Source organism: Eretmochelys imbricata, chromosome 9 (genome assembly GCF_965152235.1).
Source record: "Eretmochelys imbricata isolate rEreImb1 chromosome 9, rEreImb1.hap1, whole genome shotgun sequence".
Lineage (NCBI taxonomy): Eukaryota > Metazoa > Chordata > Testudines > Cheloniidae > Eretmochelys > Eretmochelys imbricata.
The window spans coordinates 53,730,219-53,754,115 of NC_135580.1; the positions used below are offsets into that span (position 1 = coordinate 53,730,219).

General features: G+C 49.2%; 1 protein-coding gene across 2 annotated transcripts in view; it reads left to right on the forward strand.

The window, feature by feature from the left end:
* Positions 1-23,897, forward strand: part of RAB6B (RAB6B, member RAS oncogene family) — a 129,982-nt gene that overhangs the window by 100,424 nt on the left and 5,661 nt on the right. The window contains exons 5-7 of one of the 2 annotated variants that reach the window (XM_077826492.1): positions 7,321-7,432; positions 11,315-11,408; positions 14,518-14,584. In XM_077826492.1, the coding sequence (XP_077682618.1) occupies positions 7,321-7,432; positions 11,315-11,408; positions 14,518-14,584 (273 nt within the window). The remainder of the gene's footprint in view (positions 1-7,320; positions 7,433-11,314; positions 11,409-14,517; positions 14,585-23,897) is intronic. The other variant, XM_077826493.1, reaches the window with a different exon arrangement.

A 23,897-nucleotide genomic window follows, 5' to 3' on the forward strand; every position in this document is an offset into this window, starting at 1 on the left:
GTATGTCTGTGGTGGCGGGCTCCAGATCTTCCCCTTCCTCGACAACTGGCTGGTCAAAGGCAGCTCCAGATCACAGGAACAGGACCATGTAACACACCTCCTGTCCACATGGACCACGCTGGGGCTGCTGGTAAACAACACCAAGTCCACGTTGGTACGGGTACAATGTATAGAGTTAATTGGTGCGATTCTCGATGCGACATCGGCCAGAGCTTCCCTCCCACCGGACAGGTTTGAAACCTTGAGGGAACTCATCGGGGTGATCATGAGGTTTCCCATGACAACTGCCAGGGTGTGCCTCCAACTCCTGGGTCACATGTCAGTGTGAACGTATGTGGTACATCACGCCAGACTCAGGATGCGGCCCCTTCAGCTCTGGCTGACCTCGACATTCTCCTAGTCCAGAGACAGGCTGGACAAAGTCCTCACCATGCCCGAGCCCATTCTAGCCTCCCTCTGTTGATGGTCCACCCCGGAGAACATGCTCTGAGGAGTCCCATTCAGGAGCTAACCCCCAACTATAGAATTGGTGTCCGATCTGTCGGACTTGTGGTGGGGAGCCTATGTGCGAAACCTCCAGACCCAAGGCCTTTGGTCCGTGCAGGAACTAGCCCTGGAGGGAGTTCCCCCGCCACCGATTGTGAGAGCGCACTCAACAAGGGCACAAGCCTCGTCGGCTGCCTTTCTGGCTCATGTCCTTATTCAGGACATTTGTAGGGCTGCTACATGGTCATCGATTCACACATTCATCTCCCATTATGCTATCATCTCCCAGACCAGGGAGGACACCGGGTTCAGCAGGGCAGTTCTCTGTCCCGAGTGTCTGTGAACTCCTACCTACCTCCAACAGAAATAGCTTGGAATCACCTACTGTGGAATACACATGAGCAATCACTCAAAGAAGAAAAGACAGTTACCTTTTCTGTAAATGGTGTTCTTTGAGATGTATTGCTCATGTCCATTCCACATCCCGCCCTCCTTCCCCACTGTCAGAGTTGTCTGGCAAAAAGGAACCGAGGGTGGGGGGGAGCGTGCAGTGCCTCTTTTACCACACCAGGGGTCTCTAGGGGCACTCCCCCTGCAGGTACTGCTAGTGGAAAATCTTCTGGCACCGGTGCACGTGGCGAGCATGCACATGTTTTGTGGAATGGGCATGAGCAACACATCTCTAAGAATACAAGTTACGGAAAAGGTAACTGTCTTATCTTGACTTTAGCAAAGCTTTTGATATGGTCTCCCACAGTATTTTTGCCAGCAAGTTAAAAAAGTATGGATTGGATGAATGGACTATCAGGTGGATAGAAAGCTGGCTAGATTGTCGGGCTCAACAGGTAGGGATCAACGGTTCCATGTCTTGTTGGCAGCCGGTATCAAGCGGAGTGCTCCAGGTGTTGGTCCTGGGGCCAGTTTTGTTCAACATCTTTATTAATGATCTGGATGATGGGATGAATTGCACCTTCAGCAAGTTCACAGATGACACTAAGATGGGGGGTAGGCGGAGAGGTACATACACTGGAGGGTAGGGATAGGGTCCAGAGTGACCTAGACAAATTGGAGGATTGGGCCAAAAGAAATCTGATGAGGTTCAACAAGGACAAGTGCAGAGGTCTGCACTTAGGAAGGAAGAATCCGATGCACTGCTACAGGCTGGGGACTGACTGGCTAAGCAGTAGTTCTGCAGAAAAGGACCCAGGGATTACAGTGGAAGAGAAGCTGGATATGAGTCAGCAGTGTGCCCTTGTTGCCAAGAAGGCCAAAGGCATATTTGTCTGTATTAGTAGGAGTATTCCCAGCAGATCGAGGGATATGATTATTCCCCTCTATTATTCCCCTCTATTGGTGAGGCATCTGGAGTATTGCGTCCAGTTTTGGTCCCCCCACTACAGAAGGGATGTGGACAAATTAGAGGGAGTCCAGCGAAGGGTAGTGTGGGCTCTGGGGCACATGACTTATGAGGAGAGGCTGAGGGAACTGGGGTTATTTAGTCTGCAGAAGAGAAGATTGAGGGGGGCTTTGATAGCAGCCTTCAGTTACCTGAAGGGGGGTTCCAAAGAGGATGGAGCTCAGCTGTTCTCAGTGTTGGCAGATGACAGAACAAGAAGCAATGGTCTCAAGTTGCACTGGGGGAGGTCTAGGTTGGATATTCGGAAACACTATTTCACTAGGAGGATGGTGAAGCACTAGAATCGGTTACCTAGGAAGGTGGTGGAATCTCCATCCTTAGAGGTTTTTAAGGCCCGGCTTCACAAAGCCCTGGCTGGGATGGTTTAGTTGGTGTTGGTCCTGCTTTGAGCAAGGGATTGGACTAGATGACCTCCTGAGGTCTCTTCCAGCGCTAATATTCTATGACTCTAACATCTCACAGTCTGCTTTGGACTTGTTTTGGAATAATTTTGTATCATTTGCATACTTTGCCACTTCACCCCCTTTTCCAGATCATTAATGAATAGGTTGAACAGTACAGGTCCCAGGAAAGATCATTGGGGAACCCTCCTGTTCATCTCTCTCCATTGTGAAAACTGACCATTTATTCCTACCCTTTGTTTCCTGTATTTTAACCAGTTACTGACCCATGAGAGGACCTTCCTTCTTATCCCATGGCTAATTAGTTTCCTTCGGAGGCTTTGGTGAGGGACCTTGTCAAAGGCTTTCTGAATAGTCTAGAACCATCCTCTCTGGAACCACCTCTCAGGTAGTTGAAAGCAGCTATCAAATCCCCCCTCATTCTTCTCTTCTGCAGACTAAACAATCCCAGTTCCCTCAGCCTCTCCTCATAACTCATGTGTTCCAGACCCCTAATCATTTTTGTTGCCCTTTGCTGGACTCTCTCCGGTTTATCCACATCCTTCTTGTAGTGTGGGGCCCAAAACTGGACACAGTACTCCAGATGAGGCCTCACCAATGTCGAATAGAGGGGGACGATCACGTCCCTCGATCTGCTCGCTATGCCCCTACTTATACATCCCAAAATGCCATTGGCCTTCTTGGCAACAAGGGCACACTGCTGGCTCATATCCAGCTTCTCGTCCACTGTCACCCCTAGGTCCTTTTCCGCAGAACTGCTGCCTAGCCATTTGGTCCCTAGTCTGTAGCTGGATGAAGACTAGGGACCTAGCCATTTGGTCCCTAGTCTTCATGGAGAGTGGCACTGCATGTAGGGCTGGCCAGCCACAGTCCACCTTTCTCAATGTCCATTCCATAACTAGGAAGAGGATGCCTCAGAAGTGATTGATTTGTAATCTCTGCATCCATCCAAGGGCAGGTGATTTCGCGGGAAAGACAGTTGGGCTTTCATGTCAACAGATGCTGGACAAACATGTCTAGGATTTATTTCTTGGATAGAAGTGGTGGGACAGATCCTCAGTGGGTGTGAATCGCTGCAGCTCCACTGAAGTCAATAGCGCTATGCTGATTGACTCCCATTGAGGAACTAGCCAATCATATGATATAGCTCGTGGATTGAATCATACAAGACGTCAGTGAGAAGACTGCTTGTACTCTTCATAGCTAGCTGCATGTTTATTTTTGTAAAATTCTATTTGAGATTTGCTATCTCAGAAGAGCCACTTTTAGATAAGAACATAAGAACGGCCATACTGGGTCAGATCAATGGTCCATCTAGCCCAGTATCCTGTCTTCCAACAGTGGCCAATGCCAGGTGCCCCAGAGGGAATGAACAGACCAGGTAATCATTGAGTGATCCATCCCCTGTCGCCCATTCCCAGCTTCTGGCAAACAGAGGCTAGGGACACCATCCCTGCCCATCCTGGCTAATAGCCATTGATGGACCTAGAACATTTGTGTACTTTGTGTGCTTTCCTGAAGAGGGAGTCCTGTATGACACCCTAACAATGGCCAGGCCTACCTTTCAGATTCAGCAGACATGGGCAAAGCAGCACATCGGAGGAGATTTCCTCAGCGACCCAGAGTGTCCTGCACCCCCAAAAACATTCTAGAAGAACGTGGAAACCCACAGCCTGGGCGGTCGAGCTGGCTGCATGAGCAATGGATGAGGGTGCAGGCAGTAAACCTGGGTGGGTGCAGAAGAAACTGGGGGCGAATTGCATCTTGGGAATTTGCACACACTGAGTGTGTGTGTGACTGGAAAGACCAGGTTGGGAGGTGTGGTAAAAGGAGGTGTGGAATAAATGCAGGTTGGAGTGTCTGGAATGAATACATGAAGCGGCTGTGAGAGGGACAAGAAGGCAATGCAGGCATGCAAATACATGTAAATGAATTCATATTTATGCAATTTACCCTATCCTGAGGATTCTCAGCTAGCTCTTCACCAATGCAGCAGCTGTGAAGCAAGGACAAAGATTCAGAACCAGGCCTGGCCTGTGTACACTGGTAATGAGAGGTGCCCAAACAAGTCAGTCCTGTCCAGCGAGAAGGCAGTCTCCATGCTGAAGAAGAATTGCAGGCTGCTCTGCTGCTACAGAGATTGAAAATGAGACCCAGTGCCTTTCCGCTGCTTGGGAGCTCGAAGGCAAGGCCAGCCTTTGGCAGGCTGACCTTTCTTTCTGCTTTGTATTCAGCTCCCATTGGTGGCACGGGCGTGGGGTTTTTGTTGTGGCTGCTAACAGAAATGGAAATGCAAAGTGACAGAGAAGTGACACAGTGGCAGGGAGGTGGCTGCAACAGGAGCATGGCAGGGTTACGGAGCTGATCTGGGGATGTATTGCTCATTCACAATGTGTTGCTAAAAGGCTCCTCAGGACAGGACTACACCCAAAGTCCCTGTTTCAGTTGTTGTGCCTCCTCTCTGCGTGCTCTCTCTGAAGGGTGGTGGGTTCTCCACAGAGTTCCAGAGCAGAGACTGGGCCTGGCCCTTTGTGTATTGAGCTGAGTTACCGGCTGGAGAAACAGTCCCCAGTGAAGCTACGTTCATGAGAGAATATGTCATCCTCAGCAGAGTGAACCTCTCAGCTGTTGTAGATTCAAGGGGTGGGTTGGGTGTCATCCCAGCAGGCGTTGGGTAGAACTGGCGCATGCAGCCAGTGTGGCAGTGACATGTGGAGCTCAGTACGCAGGTGGGAAGTTATGGACAAAAGTGACAGCAACCGCCGACGGTTCTTTTTCCTCATTTTCCTTCATGGTCTGACCTTCCACCCCGTACCTCTCCTCAGGCCCTTTCTCCTGCACCCTCTCTCTCCTTAGAGACTGTCTGGCATTCACACATGCCTTTGTTTCCACTCTCAGCCCCATTCCTCCTTCTGCAGACTCCTTGAACATGGGATCTCTTCCAGCCTGCATGACCCCTTCCCCCAGCTCCCCTTGCCATCAGCCTCTTCCCACCATAGACTCCTGCCACCAATGCTGTTAATATCCTTCTCTTGGCTACTCCCTCACCCCTCCCCGTCTTGCCCCCTGTGCAGACTAGTCCCCCTGTGCAACTGGGTGTGAAATGCTCCCATGCACTCACGGTGGGGGCAGCATGTCACACTCTGCACAGAGCAGTGGAGAACCAGGGCCATTGTCCTCACTCTCCATCACCTTTCCGATGCCCTCAAACCGATTCGTCACCTCCAATTCTTCTCCCACTCTTCCGACATCTCCGTCAGCCTCTCTTTGGTGGGTTTCAACTATGCAGCTCTTCCTATGTGCCCCCCAAGCTCTGCCCCTCTCCCCCTCTATGGTCTCCCTTTAGTGCCCTTTAGAGGGTAACATGGGTTGGACCAGGAAGGGATCTCCCCTTGCACTAGCCAAGAAGAAGGGGGCAATGTGAATGCTCCTCCTTACTTTAGCCCCTGCTGATCTCTCATGCTCCCGTGGGTTTGTCAGGCACCTCTCCGTTGATGACTCCCCAGTCTAATTATCTTTCTGTTCATCTCTTCTGCCCTTCTCCAGTATTTCCTCTGGAAGGGCTCACCCGGACGCTTAACTGGCTCTGTCCCTGTAAGCACCGTCTTTCCTGTTGCACAAGCCACTCACTTGATGTTCTCTTTTCCCTGATTTCTTTCCTTCTTCCTTCATGTCCCAGCCCACGAGGCACTGTACAGCTCCATGCTTGCCTGTAGTGTAACATAAAGGACAATATGTAATGAGATAAGGTGAGTGAGGTAATCTCTTTTACTGAACCTCACCCACCTTGTCTCTAATATCCTGGGACCAAGACAGCTACAACACCACTGCAAACAATACTTAATGGCACTGTTACAAATGCTTTGCACTTAGTGCCTTTCTGTAAACACCGCAGTATAAACTTTACATTTTTAAATCTCACAATATCCCTGTCAAGTGTGATCAGACCCTGTCAGGATTCCTTCCCTACTCTGAACTCTAGGGTACAGATGTGGGGACCCGCATGAAAGACCCCCTAAGCTTATTCTTACCAGCTTAGGTTAAAAACTTCCCCAAGGTACACATTTTGCCTTGTCCTTGAACAGTATGCTGCCACCACCAAGCGTTTTAAACAAAGAACAGGGAAAGAGACCACTTGGAGACATCTTCCCCGCAAAATATCCCCCCAAGCTCTACACCCCCCCTTTCCCTTGAGAATAATATCCTAACCAATTGGTTACAAAATCATCAAAAACCCAACCCCCTAGATCTTGGAACAGAGCTCCTGGAAAAATCAGTCAGGTTCTTAAAAGAAGGGTTTTATTAAAAAAGAGAAACATAAAAATTATCTCTGTAAAATCAGGATGGAAAATACTTTACAGGGTATTCAGATTCAAAACACAGAGTATCCCCCTCTGGGCAAAACCTTAAAGTTACAGAAAACAGGAATAAACCTCCCTCTTAACACAGGGAAAATTCACATAAAACAAAAGATAAACTAATCTGCCTTGCCTGGTTTACCTATACTGGTTGCAATATTGGAGACTTGGATTAGGATGGGTTGGAGAAGATGGATTTCTGTCTGGCCTCTCTCAGTCCCAAGAGAGAACAACCATGTAAACAAAGAGCACAAAACAAAAGCCTTTCCTCCCACTCCCCCGTCCCAAGATTTGAAAGTATCTTGTCCCCTTATTGGTCCTTTGGGTCAGGTGCCAGCCAGGTTAGCTGAGCTTCTTAATCCTTTACAGGCAACAGGATGTTGCCTCTGGCCAGGAGGGATTTTATAGCGCTGTATACAGAAAGGTGGTTACCCTTCCCTTTATATTTATTACAGACTCTGAGATAAACTGAGACACCACAGATTTTACCTGACTTGTCCAAAGTGACCCAGAATCCAATTCTCTTCTCAGTGACACCAGCGTAAAACCAGGATTAACTCGACAGAAGTCAACCGAGTTACCGCAGCAGATCACACAATTGGCAAAAATCATTCTCTTTCTCACAGCCGCCTGCACTGTTCTGTCTCCTCACTTACAGATCTCAACTCCTTCCAGCAGACATCCAAATGGATTGATGATGTCAGGACAGAAAGGGGAGGTGATGTCATCATTATGCTAGTGGGCAACAAGACGGACCTCGCAGACAAGAGGTAAAGGAGGGGCTGGGGGCCGGGAGGGTGGGAACCGGGTAGGGAAGAGAAAGGCATTATCCTTACAGCCCAGCAGTTCTAGAGCAGATTCTCAGATGTCACAGCTGATAAGCACTGACGTACCATTGGGAGACCGGTTGGAAGACTGGCCATGTTCAAATCGCTGCCACAGCTGCAACCCCCTTTTTCCTGCTCTGCCCCATGGTAACTCAGTGGTATCCTATTGAGTTTGAGATTTTGGCTTGGGGGGGGCACTGAAATACTGTGAGTGTCAGATTGTCTGATCAAGTGTCATTACTGGGGTTACTTGGTACCCCAAGCACTGGGGTGCCCGTAGCCTGCCCAGCGTACCACGTGTTAGAGGCAATGACTGGAGGTATTGCAGCAGCTAGGCCCTGCTGCGCTAGCCCTGTTGGGTCCCGGTAACCACTGAGACACATGGCTCAGGGAGAGCTTTGTACTGGGGCTGTCAGGAAAGGGGAAGGCCGCACACAAACTAGGGACAGAGACTAAGTGAACAATAGCAGCCAAGTAGAGAACCAGGGCTCTGCAGGGCTAATGCCAGGGGTGCCCGCGCCAGGCCACTCTCTGTCCCAGCAAATAAGCCTTTGAGGGTTCCCAAGCCAGACTCAGTTAGAGTCTCTCATGGGGGCCCCTCTGCACTGGTTCTGTGCCCAATTGCGACTGCTCCCCCAGAAGTCCCATGCAGACCTGCCCCAGCTGGAGCATCCAGCAGTCACAGCGGCCCTGTGCACAGTTCCCCCATTCCCAGGGATTCTCTCCAAACCAGAGCCCAGCCACCGCCCACCTCAGGATCTTCCCCCTTACCTGGCCAGGGGCAGGGAGTGCAATTGGGGGGGGGGGAGGGGGGAGGGGAAGCTGATGGGAAATGTAGTCCCCTGCTTTACAGATCCATGACCAGTGTTACTGGAGTAAGCCCCTGCTGACAGCTCCTTCCATAAGCAGATCAGTTTCTGTGTGCAAAGCTCCTGGCCATGGCTGCTAGTCTACAGGATCCTGTCTCCCTCCTAGCAGCCTGTCTTGCCTTTTATAGGGGTCCTGAGCCTGACTGCAGTAGGTGCAGCAGCCCCTGATTGGTCTAGCTCAGGGACATGCTGCCAGCAGGCACGCAGTTGGGGGTAGGGTGACCAGATGTCCCGATTTTATAGGGACAGCCCGATATTTGGGGCTTTGTATTATATAGACTCCTGTTACCCCCCACTTGCTGTCTGGTCACCCTAGCTGGGGGATCCTGGCCCACAGGTCCCAATCAGCCTGGACCAAAATATGAGCTGTTGAAGACAGGCTGGGAAGAAGTGGGCATTTCTGGTTGTGGCGGCTGACTAATAATGCCTAGCCCTTATCCAGACAGCTCAAAGTGCTCTCCCAAGAGGTAAGCGTCATTCTCCTTACTGTACAGAGCCAAAGGCCCAGGTCCTCAGAGCTATTTGGGCACCCAACACACATCGATTTTAGTGAGAGATAGGGCATCCTTTGAGGCTATGGGCCAAAGTAAGTTAGCCTGTAGGCCAGGGGCAGAGCTGCGACTAGAATCCCAGGTCTCCTGTGGCCCAGTTCAGTGCACTATCAACTCAGTCACACTGCCCACATGTTAAGAGCTGCTAACAAAAAAATTCCAGGATGAAATGGAATTCCACTGAAATTCACCAGAGTAAATGGGAGGGGAGGGGGACAAAATGGAACAAAAAGATAAACTCTTTGCAAGAAATGCAGTGCTTCTAGGCAGCTGTCCAGCAATCTGTGGGCAAAAGGAGCTGCAGGTGGAGGGCAGAGAAAGGGGCCAAACAGCAGCCAGCCTTCAATCCATTAACAGCTAGAAGAGCCTCCAATTCCCCGCTCTGTCGCCACTGCTGAGGAATTTGGCATTCATCTTAGAGAAGTGTGTCCCTGGGGGTGCTCCGCTGCAGTTGTGTCTGAGTCCCTGCACTGCTGATGGAGAACTGCGGTAGCTGTGTCCATTGGGCCTGCACATGCACGGTCTCTCCTCCATGGATGCGTTCTTGCAGCATAGCAGTGGGCTTTCCCAGGGCCTGTCTGCGGCGAGAGGAGAGGGAAGAAGGGCTGCATTAAGCTAAGTTTTGCAGGACTTCCAGCTTCCATTGTTCTCCGCTTCTCCAAGGAGAGGTCTGAGGCGCCAGTTGTTCCTTCAGGCCTCCAGAAAGCAGCTGAGGAGACAGGGAATGTGGATGTCAAGTCAGAAGAATGGATTTGACAGGCATCAGAAGGCTGGCTGCCCTATGGAGACAGACCGATCTAGGGTATGTCTACATTGCACTTAGACACCCGCGACTGGTCCGTGCCCCCGGACTCGAGCTGATGGGGCTCTGGCTAAGTGGCTGTTTAACTGCAGTGCTGGTGCCCAGGCTCTAGGACCCTGTGCAGTGGGAGGATCCCAGAGCTCGGGCTGCAGTGCAAGCCTGTCTACACCACAATGAAACAGCCCCATGCATAGGCGCTGACTCCATGGGTGTCCGGGGCTGGAGCACCCACAGGGAAAAATTAATGGGTGCTCTGCATCCACCGGCAGCCAAGCTCCCTGCCCTGCCCCTCCTTACCTCCTCCTCCCCTGAGCATGCTGCATCCCCGCTCCTCCACCTACCTCCCAGCGCTTGCTGCCACCAAACAGCTGTAGCAAGCTCCGGGAGGGAGGGAGGAGCGGGAATATGGCACACTCAGAGGAGGAGGCGGGGCCAGGGCAGAGATTTGGGGAAGGGGTTGGAATGGGGGCGGAGTTGGGGTGGGGACTTTGGGGAAGAGGTTGGAATGGGAGTAGGAGGGGGCGGGGCAGGGGTGGAGTCAGGGCGGGGCGGGGCAGAGGGAGGTCGAGCACCCACTGGTGCCAGTAGATGTCAGTGCCTGTGGCCCAAGTCCGGTGGCCCGGGCCAGCCACAGATGTCTAAGTGCAGTGTAGATCTGGTGACTGCAGGGGCAGCTGGAGAATCTACTTTTTCCATCATTTGATCAGAAAACTGAGCTGGAGAAGCCAGCCTGTGCTGGCAGAGGGATTCAGTGTCTGCATTCACTCACGCCCACGCTGGGCCCCTCTGCACTAGGCACTTTGCTAGAATCCAAGAAGAGGAGAATACTGTTTAGTGCCAATCGAACCTCATACCCTGTGCCAGCACAGAGAAAGGCCGGCAATGTATTCATTAACCCTCAAGTGCTGCCCCATGCCTGGTACGTCCTTAATGATCAACATGCCCAGGGCATGTAAAGAGGGTTCCTGCTGCAGCCCAGAGGCCGAGCTCACAGGACAGTGCCACTTTGATGGGCACAGAATAGACACTGAGAGTCCAGCCGGGAAAGGGGTTCAAATGATTTTCCTATCTCCTCACCCACACACCTGGGGCCGAATGCGGGAGGGGAGCATTGGTTCGACTGGTTCGACTCTTCCAAGCTCCACCCACAAAATATGTCCTGCCTGCTTGAGGATGCCGAAATGAGGCTCCACTCTCAGCAGATTGAGCAGATGTTTAAAGTGTGATCAGACCGGGCTCGGCTCCCCCTCCCTTGGGTTCAAACACTTCTATGCGCTCTTCAGCTCCCCCTCGTTCTGTTTGCTGAGTCACAAAGGATTTAGGTACTGAAACCCTCCCTTGCCTGCACTTTCTCTGCCAGGCAGCCCATGTCATAGAGGCACAATTCATGGCATCTGTTTGTGGGGTCTTGTGGCTTTGTAGGCATGAGACCTTGACCATCTCTGCTCTGAGGTGCGAGGAAACAGGCCTGTGCTCAAGACCACAGACAACCGCAATTCTCTTCCCCTTTCTCCCTTCAGACTTTTAAGCTAGGTCCTTCCCCAGTCCTTCCCAGCAAGGTTAGAACAGTTATGGTTTTCCCTTCTCTCCTGTGTGTCCTCAGGCAGATAACAATTGAAGAGGGAGAACAGAGAGCCAAAGAACTGAGTGTCATGTTTATCGAGACCAGTGCAAAGACAGGCTACAATGTAAAACAGGTAAGGGAAGACCTGCTGCAGCCAGAATCGTAGCAAGATCATAAGGATGCAATATTGTATCTTTACTGGCTATAGAAGCAGAAAGCTCTGCCACCTTTCCCTCCATCAGTTGTTCATTTCTACATAGAGCACTCTTAGATTCCTCCTGGTGCCCTCTGGAGGGATAGATTTGCAAGACATGGTGTCCTTTTTGCACATATAAAAACTGGGATCACACATGTGAGGCCCCAAGTAGGATGCTGCCCATTGCAATATCATTCTGAGCATGACACCATACATGCCTCTTTGTCTGACATGGTCTGCACAACTCAACACTGAACTCTGAATAGGGTTAGGCAGGTGTGGCTCTAATAGGAAGGATTGCGTGGGTAGCTGGGCAGCTGTAGACGAAGAAAAACTTTGACTCAGAAACAGATTGCTAGATTTAATTAAACTGAATCCATTACAGCAGGGAGGCCCTTTCATGTTGGCTGCTGCAACAGCTCTGGAGGTGAGATCACTGCTCAGTGGGATCTTTGCAGTGGGAGCTGTCTTTTCACTCTGTTAAAACCTGTTGATAATTGTTTGTTACCTCTTGTGGTGACTGCACTGGGGCCCTGAGAGCTACCACGATACAAATAACCAATAATAATGACCAGGAGGTAAATATCTCACTAGAGCAAATGAATAAACAGGGATGTGTATTCCCTTTTGCATCTCAGGGAAAGAAATCCCAGGTCACTGTACAGCCCGGACTTGGTTTAGATCCCTGAATGTAGGATTTGAAAAGTGTAATGGACAGGACACTGGAGCACAGCATTAGCTTCGAGATAAATCTAAGTACTAGCCATTGTCTTTTGCTCCTACAGCTGCAGCAGCAAAGCAGATGTAGATTCACTAAACTACAATGATAATAACAGTCAATTCTAACAGATACTTGTCCTGGCCTCAGTAATAATAAATCATGTCCTAAGATAGAAATCACCTCATTCCTTCTGCTGAATTAGAGATGTGATATAAAATTGCCTCATACTTGGGATACATGAGCAGTGCTCCTGTAATTAATCATCTAATGTAAATGATACTGTTTAGAAATTATTTGAGAAGAAGAAAATATGATTTTTCACATAACACATGCAGTATCTCAGATTGCATGTTTACTACAGATGGGGATGGCTGTTCCCTGGCTGAGGTTATTTACTTTGCGGAGTAATGCAATATGAGCACACATTGCACCACACTACAGAAAGGAAGGCTCCATGTATGCTAATAGCTTCCATGGAAGAAGTTTATGACTGTTAGCTGTGAGAGTGCTTTACTAACACAATATGCTAATATGCAGTATTGCAGACTGGAACGTGGAGGCAATAGACATACAGGGGAGCGGTTTTCAGAAACAGTCTTATTTGGCACAGTAAACTGAAGGTGCAAATGATAACTTTGAAGGGCCAGCTCCCCACCTAGTGGAAATCACTGTAGCTTCAATGAAGGGATGCCAGTTTATACCAGCTGGGAATCTGCCCTAGATGTCTAGCTACTTCCTCTGCTGGTGCCATGTCTCTCAACATCCAGCCAGAAAACAGGTGACAAAATCAAAGCTGGTCTTTGATTCTAGTGGAAGGAAATGAAGGATTACTCAGCACATATCAAACTTAAATTAACCTCCTTAGAACTTTGGGCAAGTCATCCAGTCATGTGAGTAAATTGCTTCTCTCTGTTTAAATCAGACATGTTCCTTGCATCATTTCCAAGTAACTCTCTTTTCTCTTGCCAAAGAAAACAACACTTTCACAGACAAACCAGCGTGGAATTCACCCAACATTAATTAGGGAAAATGCCACAAGCAGGATTTATAATCATAAAACCATGAGCAGAACACCCACCCCGGAATGCATGGGCCAGAGTCTTCTGCCTCATGTTCCTGAGTTCTGAAGCCAAAAGTTCCTTTGCTGTGCCCCACTCTGTTCCCTTACCATACCCCACTCACAGTGGTTGTCCTTGGTTAGTGAGGACACAGGGGTCAGAGGTACGTCTGTGTGAGTTCCCCACCCAGGGAAGAAGGCACCTTGCTTGCTCCACCATCTGAGCACTTACTCTGGCTGGCCACCTCACCAGCCGCTCATTCCGCTTCTGCCAGCCAACTGTGGCCTTCCTCTCACCTTCCTCTCTGCTGGTCACCTTCCTCTCTGCTGGTCAGTCTCTTAGTGATTTTCAGCTTTTAGCAGGCTGCACAGAAATGCTGTCCCACCACAAGTGATTTCAGCTCCCAATTAAGCACTTAAAATAACAAAGGCTCCTAATACAGCCTATTTAGCTCTATCTTTGAACAGTGGGGAGGAACAGGTTAAACCAGCCTAGGGACACTTATGGAAAAGCCACATCTCCTGGCTAGGACACCTGTCCCCACTCCTCTTACTTTCACAGGGGTCTGGCATTCGAGCCCCTGGCTGAATGAGGTCCTTTCAGATGGGGATGACCCCCTCATTTGGGACAGTTAAGCACAGTTCTAATCCTCTTTACTCATACAATAAAGACAACAACACTGATAACAACCTTTCACTACCCCTGCATTCAGTACAAAAGTGATTTGCAACCCAACACCACCCAAATTTGATCACTTTGAACAACACCACTCTATCTGCTGGACATCTTGGCAGAGTAGGTGTGTTCATGTAAATACAGTTTTCTCCTGAAGTCTGTCCCCCTCCCAGCTAGTGTCAGGGGAGAACTCATTCAGACCCTGCTTGCATTACTAAACTGATTTAGTTACACTGATGAAAATCCATTATATAGCTGCACTTAAACCAGTGTAAATCATGTTTATACAGGGTTAGTTTAATCCCTTTATTTCCTGGATTAAGTTAAATCGGTATAAAGTGATTTTTAAATCCATTTAGTTACACCAGTGTGAGTTTTCTACCATGAACAAGACCTTACACATTGATCTGGTCACACCAGAGTGGAAGTGACACATCTCTCAGTCCCCAGTCTAGCTTCACCAACATTACACATAATGAGTTTTGCTGTTCTCAGTTGTGTCAAATACAGAATGAAAAGTGATGGCTATGGATACAAACCCTGAACTTCAGTGACAGATTCCTTCTCTTTCTTACCCCCCGACCTACGCCAGCTGTTCCGACGTGTTGCATCTGCCCTTCCCGGCATGGAGAGCGTTCAAGAGAAGAGCAAAGAAGGAAGTATCCTTTTTTTAATGAAACTACCAAACTCTTCTATTCAGCCATCGATCTCAAAGGTCAGTACATTGTCCCCCAAGGGAAACTGAGGCTCAGGGAGGTGACAGTCACACAGCATGGCTGTGCACTCAGAGCCCACAAACAGTGTAGTGATGGCATAGTTCTCTGAGCCCAGCCCAGCACCTCAAGCCTGGGCACCCTGACGCCATCTGAAACAGGCCCTGGCACCATTGTCTACAGCATGGGTGGATGAAGCACGGCACCTGGACCTCAGGCATCCTTGCACTGCCTGATGAGCGCAGGGCTCGGAGCCTGCCATGTGACACATGCACGGACATGTTCATGCCCTGAGCCTAGGCGCTGTTGAGCTGCCTGAGCTGCTGGGTGAACTCCGAGCCCACATCCCCATATGTTATCCCACATGTGACATGTAGTCCCACGCCTTCATTTGCTCAAGTCCTGTGAGAATCCTGGTGGCACAGCAGAGTTTGCTGACTCCACATCCCCTGTTGTCAGATGTACATGCAGATACAGTGGTGTCTCACACCTGCCTCCCCTCCAGAGCTGTGCAAAGTCCCAGCACGGGCCCCTGAGCCCATTTCCCCTGCAGGCCCCCAGGCCTGGCTAGGCCTCACAGAGCAGGCATGAGCCAGTGGATGAAAACACAAGACTTCCTGGATGGCTCACGTTTGCAATCAGCAAACACTGCCAGGGTCTTTTGTTCAGACAGGTCATTTCTGTCCTGTCCACAGGCAGGGCAGGCTGTGAACTCCTCACTCACGTGGGTGTGCAGTTACTCATGCGAGTAACCAAATTGACTTCAATGGGGCTACTCTATGCCCAAGCACACTATTGTGTGCTAGGGGTTTCCAGTCTGGCCCTTAGCTAGTCATGAATCCTATATACAATACTTGGGAGCTGACAAACATCCATAAAGCTGCAGAATCCAGAGCCTCCAGTGCACCGTCCCTCGTCCTTGTTTGCACAGAGTGGGCTGGGAATTCCAGCTGGGTTTATTCGGGGCTGGGCTGCCTCACCCTGCTCTGTGTCACCAGACCTGTAGAAAATAGGGCTGAAGTGGGGAACAGCACTGGAAAGAGGGGGTTGAGGACTTAATAATGTGTGTGTGTGGACGTGATGAGGAGAGGATGAAGGAAAACAGCCTTGTACATAAAGAGAAGGAGTCCTGATGGGAGTGGCCAGGTGCAAGGGTGATGGGGTTGGGCAAAGGAACCATATCTGGAGTTGGAGAGTGAGAGAAAGCCCATGGGTCAGAGGAGTTGAGCACAGAGGGGACAGATTTGTGGCTGTTAGTGGCATGTGTGGGGAGTTAGGGAGTTAGGAGCCTGATGATGCCAATAGGTGCCTAGGGGGATTTTCCAAAGCACCTGAGTGGGTTTGGTGCCTAACTCCCATTGAAATCAATTGGAATTAGGCACCAGCCCTGCTTGGGTGCTTTGGAAAATCCCATTGGATGCCTGTTTGCACTCGACAACTAAATACTTAGAGAAGCCAGCCCTGGCTAGCTATGGTCACTGATGTGTGGTTTGTGTATTAAGGTTTTAATTGCCAACAGTGGTTCCAGCAGTGGGGGTTTTTCCTTGTGTGTGCCACTGTAGCCCACTTGCTATCTGTGCCTGCCCTGGGCCAGTGGCCTTCATGTTGTGCATACAATCCATGGGGAATGGTGCAGTGTTTCATGAGGCTTCTCAGAGCCAAGCAAGTCATAGACAGGCTGCAGATAAAAGTGCCCCACTGGCCGGTACTTGTAGGCCACTTCCCTCGGACTGTACATCGTGTCTGGGTTGGACTGTGAATAGCACCAAGGCAGAGTTCTTTTTTCCAGTGTGCATTTGGTGCTGGTTTAATCTATCCACAGAACCCGTGGACAGTGCTGCATGCTTCTCTCTCTCTCTCTCTCACACACACACACACACACAGCGTCTGGTGGGAGTTGTAGTCAATTGCTCAGCCACCATCCAGGGGCATTGGGGAGTGTTGGGGGCTCTGGTAAGACCCGGGAGGGTGGCGAAGCGCCATGTCAGGGGTGGAGCTTAGGGGTGGGGTGGTGTTTTGTAACAGGCCAGGACTTATTTTTGGCTGAGGGTGTGGAGGGTCTAGCAGATGAAAACTTCCCTTGCATAAAAGAGCCAGCACCCATCTGTCATTACGTGCAGCGACGGCTGAAGAGAGCTGGAGGGCTGGTGTGCACTTGTGTTGAGCTGGATTTGTTACGGCTCCAGCCCTGCACACACAGAGTCACTGGCTGGCAGAGGCAGGAATTAGCTTCAGTTTCTACCAGAAAAGACTACTTTCCCTTCTCTGGCAGGGTGTGACATGGAGCCCAGCTGTAGCTGTGAGCTCCCACACAGCCAGTGCTCTTCTGGCTCCTCACTCCCACGGAGACAAGCCGGCATGGCAGTGCCCCACACAGCGTTGTTCCCTGCAGCAAAGAGCCAGGCTGGGAATGGAGAAGCTGTGCCCTTCCCTCAGACTGCCTCCTCCAGTACAGGATGCCCACTGGGAGCAGGCTGGCCTTGGTGCTAGAGAGAGAGCAGAGAAAAAGAGGTACAAAGTGAGCACAAAGGGGCTGGGATGAATCAAGATCCCAGGGGTTCCTGTCTAGCAAGGTATCATTGTCAAAAGGGCTCAAGAATCATGGTGCAGGCCAGGTTTTCAAAAGAGCTCTGCCCCTAAAACAGGACAGGGAGCCCAAAATGCTCAGCACCCAGCCGCTCCCAAGGGGACGCTCCTGGCCAGATTTTCAAGATTCTCAGTGCCAGTGTGCTGCACTCTTGAAAATCATGGCCTTGCCACCTCATCCTTCAGCTGATACAATTAACCCAAGTCTTTCCATACTTCCCTGGCAGTTGTCCAGGTAGCTCTCTAGCTTCTTTTTTATTATTTTTATAAAGGAGCCCATCATCATGGTCCGTCTGATGGAAGGTAAAGATTTCCTGGCACAGCGGATAACGCTGTTGGCTTCTGCAATATTCCCTAAGGCTTTGTGTGAACCATTGTTTAGTACAGCATGGTCCCTGCATTGGGTTACACAGTCATTACACAGCCCTGGCACTAGTGGGTGCATGGGAGCCACTCTCCGGGCTTAAAATTGATGCCCCAGTTTTTTCCTCCAAGCCACCAGAAAGTGCCAATGCTCGAAATCTTGCTCCTCATGCCAAGCAAATGCAGTAAAACCAGCTGAAGTATTGCTCTGTTATTATTGTATCAGTATTCCAGTAATGCCCGCTGCATGCTAGGCTCTGTCTACACACTGGACCTGCTCCAAAGAGCAGCGCCAGTCAGCACAGCCTGAGGTTCCAATGCCCAAGCGATGTTACTCCTAATTCTGCTCTGATAACATGATGTTCCAGTAACCTTAGTCCTGCAGCCAGGCCAGGACCCAAGTTATGCCAGAATGCCATTCCAGCCCTCCTTTGGGATCAGCATTCCGGTACCTCCAGCACCGAGGAATGAGACACCAGTGCCATTGCGGCACTTCTCTGCTAAGACTTGAGCACTGCTCCAAACAGAGAATAGCATTGTCTAAGGGACATTATTTCTGCCCCCAGGCTAAGGACAGCAATAATGGAGATACTTGTAACCCCTTAATACTCCACGGGAATGTGTAGAGGCCATTTGGAAAGCGGAGCATTCCACGGACCGTCAGTATTGAAGCTGCAGTCTGGGACATAGCATTTTTCTGGTCTGATGCTTTTGGAATGCTGGGAGACGAGCCATGCTTTCCCAACGCAGAGGCCAACTAGAGGATGTTAGAGTGGCGCAGCTCATAAAATACCCTTAGGCCTCCAAACAAACTCACTCAAGTGGAGAGAAGCCATCAGGCACATATGTGTATGTCCCCTGTGACTATGCAATCACATCCAACATGCTAGAAGGAAAAGAGTCATTAATGCACTGGTTCTTTTCCTTCGGTTCCAAAGGGCCCATGTAACTACTTGGAGGCTGGAGCTGAAGGGCTGGCTCAGTGCTTTATGGCTGGGCTTGGCAGGATTAGAGTTTGATTTTTTTAGAATTTTGACAGATGTATATTGATGTATTTTTAAGCCTATTTTTTCGACTTACATTTTTACAGTTGCACCAAATCATGTGTGTTAAGCATTTTTTCAGTGTTTATCTAATTAAATGTTCATGATTGTGGGAAATTATGATGGGAGCCAGACAATAATTATTTAATGACAATAGATGTTGAAATTCAAAAAGTTAAAGCTTTATAACCATTAAAACACAATTAACAACATCACATGGCAAAATATACAAAGTAAAGCTCCTTAAATCAAACTGTAAAACATTCTCAAAGCACATTTTTCTCACGTTGCCTAGCTGCACATTTCAATTATTATCAATGGAAATATTGTTTCATCAGTTTGTGTACGTACAGTGAGTTCCACATTTGCCGATACAAATCTCATCATTCCACACGTCTGTGTGGTTCATGCCTAGCACTCTTTAGATTTTGCTTTTGTTTCCTCACCTTTTTATTCCGCATTGGCTAGCACAGGCAGGAGCTTTGGCATTACAAATCAGAGCAATGTATCAGCAAAGACCCCTAACCCAGTTTACTAGGGTATCAAGTCAAACACAAAAGCCAGGCTCATTCTGATTCATCCATGCAGTGGTGCCTCTGCCATCACCACAGTTGGAAAGCTTGAGAAGCAACAGAATCTGGATTTCTCTTCCACAAACTGGGGTTTTAGTTTTCAAACAGAACCATTCTCCCATAGAGGTAAGACACTCCAGAGTGCAGGAATCCTATCTAACATCATTCAATCTTCGGAGGTTGAAGGCTGTATGGCCACACCCTGCCATATCTTACTGGTTTACATAAGACCTCACAATGTTTTTAGACAGTATTCTTCATACAAAATGTCATGACAGAGGCAGAATAGAAAGGAAATCCTTGAGTTTGATATAGTGATGCACAAAGGCAGAATGACAGAGAAAGCTGAGCTGTAAGACCTGAAGCTGGGGCAGATGCTGGTTGCCTGGGAGGAAGATTGCAGCAGGCTTTCTAATGCTACAGGGCCAGGACATCTGGGGTTGCATTTGCCAGCAGGGGTGGATGGCCAAGACAGCTGGGGTATGCACTGATTCAGCATGTCCCACAGGTAGCCGCTGCGAGCTGGGCTCCTGTGGAGATCCTAGTGGATTTACAGGGCCTCCAAAGCAGCAGAACCCCACAGTTCCACCTGTCCTTCTATGGGTACATCTCTGTGTGCAGGGCCAGGCTGCAGCAGGGAGGTGCCTTGTGTATCTAGCTGCACCATCAGGTGTGCATCCAGCATGCTGTGTGAGCAGATCTCTCAAACAGACCTCTCCTGTTTAAGGCTCTAGAACATGTGCTTTATAAAATGACTAGTGACAAAGGTACCTGAGAAGGGAGGCACCCAGAGCTCTGAGGCCCAAAGCTGACATCAGAATTTCATAGAATCATAGAATCATAGAATATCAGGGTTGGAAGGGACCCCAGAAGGTCATCTAGTCCAACCCCCTGCTCGAAGCAGGACCAATTCCCAGTTAAATCATCCCAGCCAGGGCTTTGTCAAGCCTGACCTTAAAAACCTCTAAGGAAGGAGATTCTACCACCTCCCTAGGTAACGCATTCCAGTGTTTCACCACCCTCCTAGTGAAAAAGTTTTTCCTAATATCCAATCTAAACCTCCCCCACTGCAACTTGAGACCATTACTCCTCGTTCTGTCATCTGCTACCATTGAGAACAGTCTAGAGCCATCCTCTTTGGAACCCCCTTTCAGGTAGTTGAAAGCAGCTATCAAATCCCCCCTCATTCTTCTCTTCTGCAGACTAAACAATCCCAGCTCCCTTAGCCTCTCCTCATAAGTCATGTGTTCTAGACCCCTAATCATTTTTGTTGCCCTTCGCTGGACTCTCTCCAATTTATCCACATCCTTCTTGTAGTGTGGGGCCCAAAACTGGACACAGTACTCCAGATGAGGCCTCACCAATGTCGAATAGAGGGGAACGATCACGTCCCTTGATCTGCTCACTATGCCCCTACTTATACATCCCAAAATGCCGTTGGCCTTCTTGGCAACAAGGGCACACTGCTGACTCATATCCAGCTTCTCATCCACTGTCACCCCTAGGTCCTTTTCCGCAGAACTGCTGCCTAGCCATTTGGCCCCTAGTCTGTAGCGGTGCATTGGATTCTTCCGTCCTAAGTGCAGGACCCTGCACTTATCCTTATTGAACCTCATCAGATTTCTTTTGGCCCAATCCTCCAATTTGTCTAGGTCCTTCTGTATCCTATCCCTCCCCTCCAGCGTATCTACCACTCCTCCCAATTTAGTATCATCCGCAAATTTGCTGAGAGTGCAATCTACACCATCCTCCAGATCATTTATGAAGATATTGAACAAAACCGGCCCCAGGACCGACCCCTGGGGCACTCCACTTGACACCGGCTGCCAACTAGACATGGAGCCATTGATCACTACCCGTTGAGCCCGACAATCTAGCCAGCTTTCTACCCACCTTATAGTGCATTCATCCAGCCCATACTTCCTTAACTTGCTGACAAGAATACTGTGGGAGACCGTGTCAAAAGCTTTGCTAAAGTCAAGAAACAATACATCCACTGCTTTCCCTTCATCCACAGAACCAGTAATCTCATCATAAAAGGCGATTAGATTAGTCAGGCATGACCTTCCCTTGGTGAATCCATGCTGGCTGTTCCTGATCACTTTCCTCTCATGCAAGTGCTTCAGGATTGATTCTTTGAGGACCTGCTCCATGATTTTTCCAGGGACTGAGGTGAGGCTGACTGGCCTGTAGTTCCCAGGATCCTCCTTCTTCCCTTTTTTAAAGATTGGCACTACATTAGCCTTTTTCCAGTCATCCGGGACTTCCCCCGTTCGCCACGAGTTTTCAAAGATAATGGCCAATGGCTCTGCAATCACAGCCGCCAATTCCTTCAGCACTCTCGGATGCAACTCATCCGGCCCCATGGACTTGTGCACGTCCAGCTTTTCTAAATAGTCCCTAACCACCTCTATCTCCACAGAGGGCTGGCCATCTCTTCCCCATTTTGTGATGCCCAGCGCAGCAGTCTGGGAGCTGACCTTGTTAGTGAAGACAGAGGCAAAAAAAGCATTTAGTACATTAGCTTTTTCCACATCCTCTGTCACTAGGTTGCCTCCCTCATTCAGTAAGGGGCCCACACTTTCCTTGGCTTTCTTCTTTGCTTTTTTTTTCTTTGCTTCCCTCATTGCATCCCTCCCTGGTGGTGATGTAAAGTCACCTGTGGATGAAGTCTGCCAGCAGTAGATGGGTTTGTTTTTCTGTTGGGACTGACAACCCATCACAGCTCTATCGGCCCCTCCATGAGCCTGGATTGCAACTCTGTAAAAGAGCTCAGCAGTAGGATCAGTAGAATCAATACCTTTAGTGCTGGACTCTTGGATTTCTACCCAGCCTTCCAAAGGAAACACATCAGGCAGTTGCTACTTCTGCCTCAAGGAAAGGTATTGTCCAGGGATTGCTGTTCCCAGCTGCCATCCCATAGGGCTAGCAGAACAGGCAGCTGAGCGACCTAAACCAACTTATCTTTCCAGTTTTGCAGGGGGGCATGCTGGGAGTTGTTCGCAGGAGGGCTGGCCCACCCATTTTGGATCAGAGAAGTCACACCGTGAGTCACCTAGAAGGTCAAACTCGACTGTTCCTGAATTCCAAAGCTTTCACTACGTTTTTGTAGGTTTTTCCTCGGCCCTTTCTCCTTCCAGCCAAAAGTATCCACCATGCTTGCTACAAAGGGTCCTGTAACTGCAATTACAGTGTAGTGCTACTGTGGTTTTGCTTTCTGAGATCTGTAATTAGTGCTGATCCCTGTCACCAGAAAGTTGGCTACGTGACTGAGAGGAATAACAACCTGAATATGATGTAGTTAATATACCTGGATATACCCACAAGGGGTAATGATAAGTAATTCAGTGGTGTAGCTAACCCACTCGTGATATAAATGGTGCTGGTGATTACACACTGAAAAGCAAAAATCACACTTGAATTACACTGTAACTACAATGAAGCCACCCTTTAATCACACAGTACCGTTATTATAGTGTGATCAAAGTACCATAATACCATGAAGGAGACTATTGTTTTTCGTGGTACTTTTGACTCACACAAAGGCTCTGAACTTGACACAGGGTAGGGCAAGAAGTGAGCAGCTTAGGCTGCAGCAAGATGGATTTAGGTTGGATACTAGGACAAACTTTCTAACTCTAAGGAGAATTAAGCTCTGGAACAGGTTCCCTAGGGAGGGCTGCAGAATTCCTGTCATTGGGAGTGGTTTAGAACAGGTTGGACAAGTGCCCTCAGAAATCATTTAGGTTTACTTGGCCTTGCCTTTGCCGAGGGGGCAGAACTTGATGATCTCTTCAGATCCTTTCCAGCCGTACATTTCTATGATCACCTTACCAGCACTGAGCCTTAGTTAAGTCAGGAAAGGTCTGCCTAGCCAGAGCTCATTGCAGAACCAGGGCCTAAACTTGTCAGGATCAGAAATCTTGCAGTACAGCTCATCTTCTACGCTTTGCAGACTGGAAGGTTGAGATGAGATTGGGAAAGCTGCTGAGCTTTCTGATTCCTATTTGAAACATCCCTTTTTAGATTCACCCCTCGTTAGTTCTCAGCCATGAAGAGCTAATAACAAAGAGGATAAAGTGAACCGTTTGGTGGATTTCCTCATGTCTCCCTGTGCTCCCCTCTCATAACCACTCCTTAGTTATTTGTGCTTCTGGATTACTGCTCAGCCATCCACCAGAGGAGCATCTGAGGGCAGATTTGGGGAAGCTTACAGGGCAAACTGCTCTGTACCCAGTGTGAAGGTAGACAGAAAACGTTCCCTTCCACCACAGCTAGGTTCTGGCAGACACCAGTGCTCTCATTAGACCAAGCTAATCGTCTCTTTTCTCCAATTACTGAATGAACAAAAAGAAAAGCATCAATGTAGCAGTTCCTCCAGCTGGGTGGCTAATGGTTCTGCTCCAATTAAGATTTATTTATTACAGAGAAGTTCCCTGTTTTTAAATTAAACACAGCAATAATGACTCCCCCAGGGCCAGGGGAGAGGGAGCAGCAAATAGTTCCTTAGTGAACAGTGCAGGGAGGCAGTGTTTTCTGAATGAGGACAGCTTGTGTCAAGTTGCTATTGTCCCAACATAGTATCACCAAGGCTTCCCCTGACCTGAGGCACCGGAGTGACAGCCTTGGGCCAATCCCAGTTAATATTTACACAACACTGGCAGCTATTCAATGGCATTTATTATGCACTGCAGC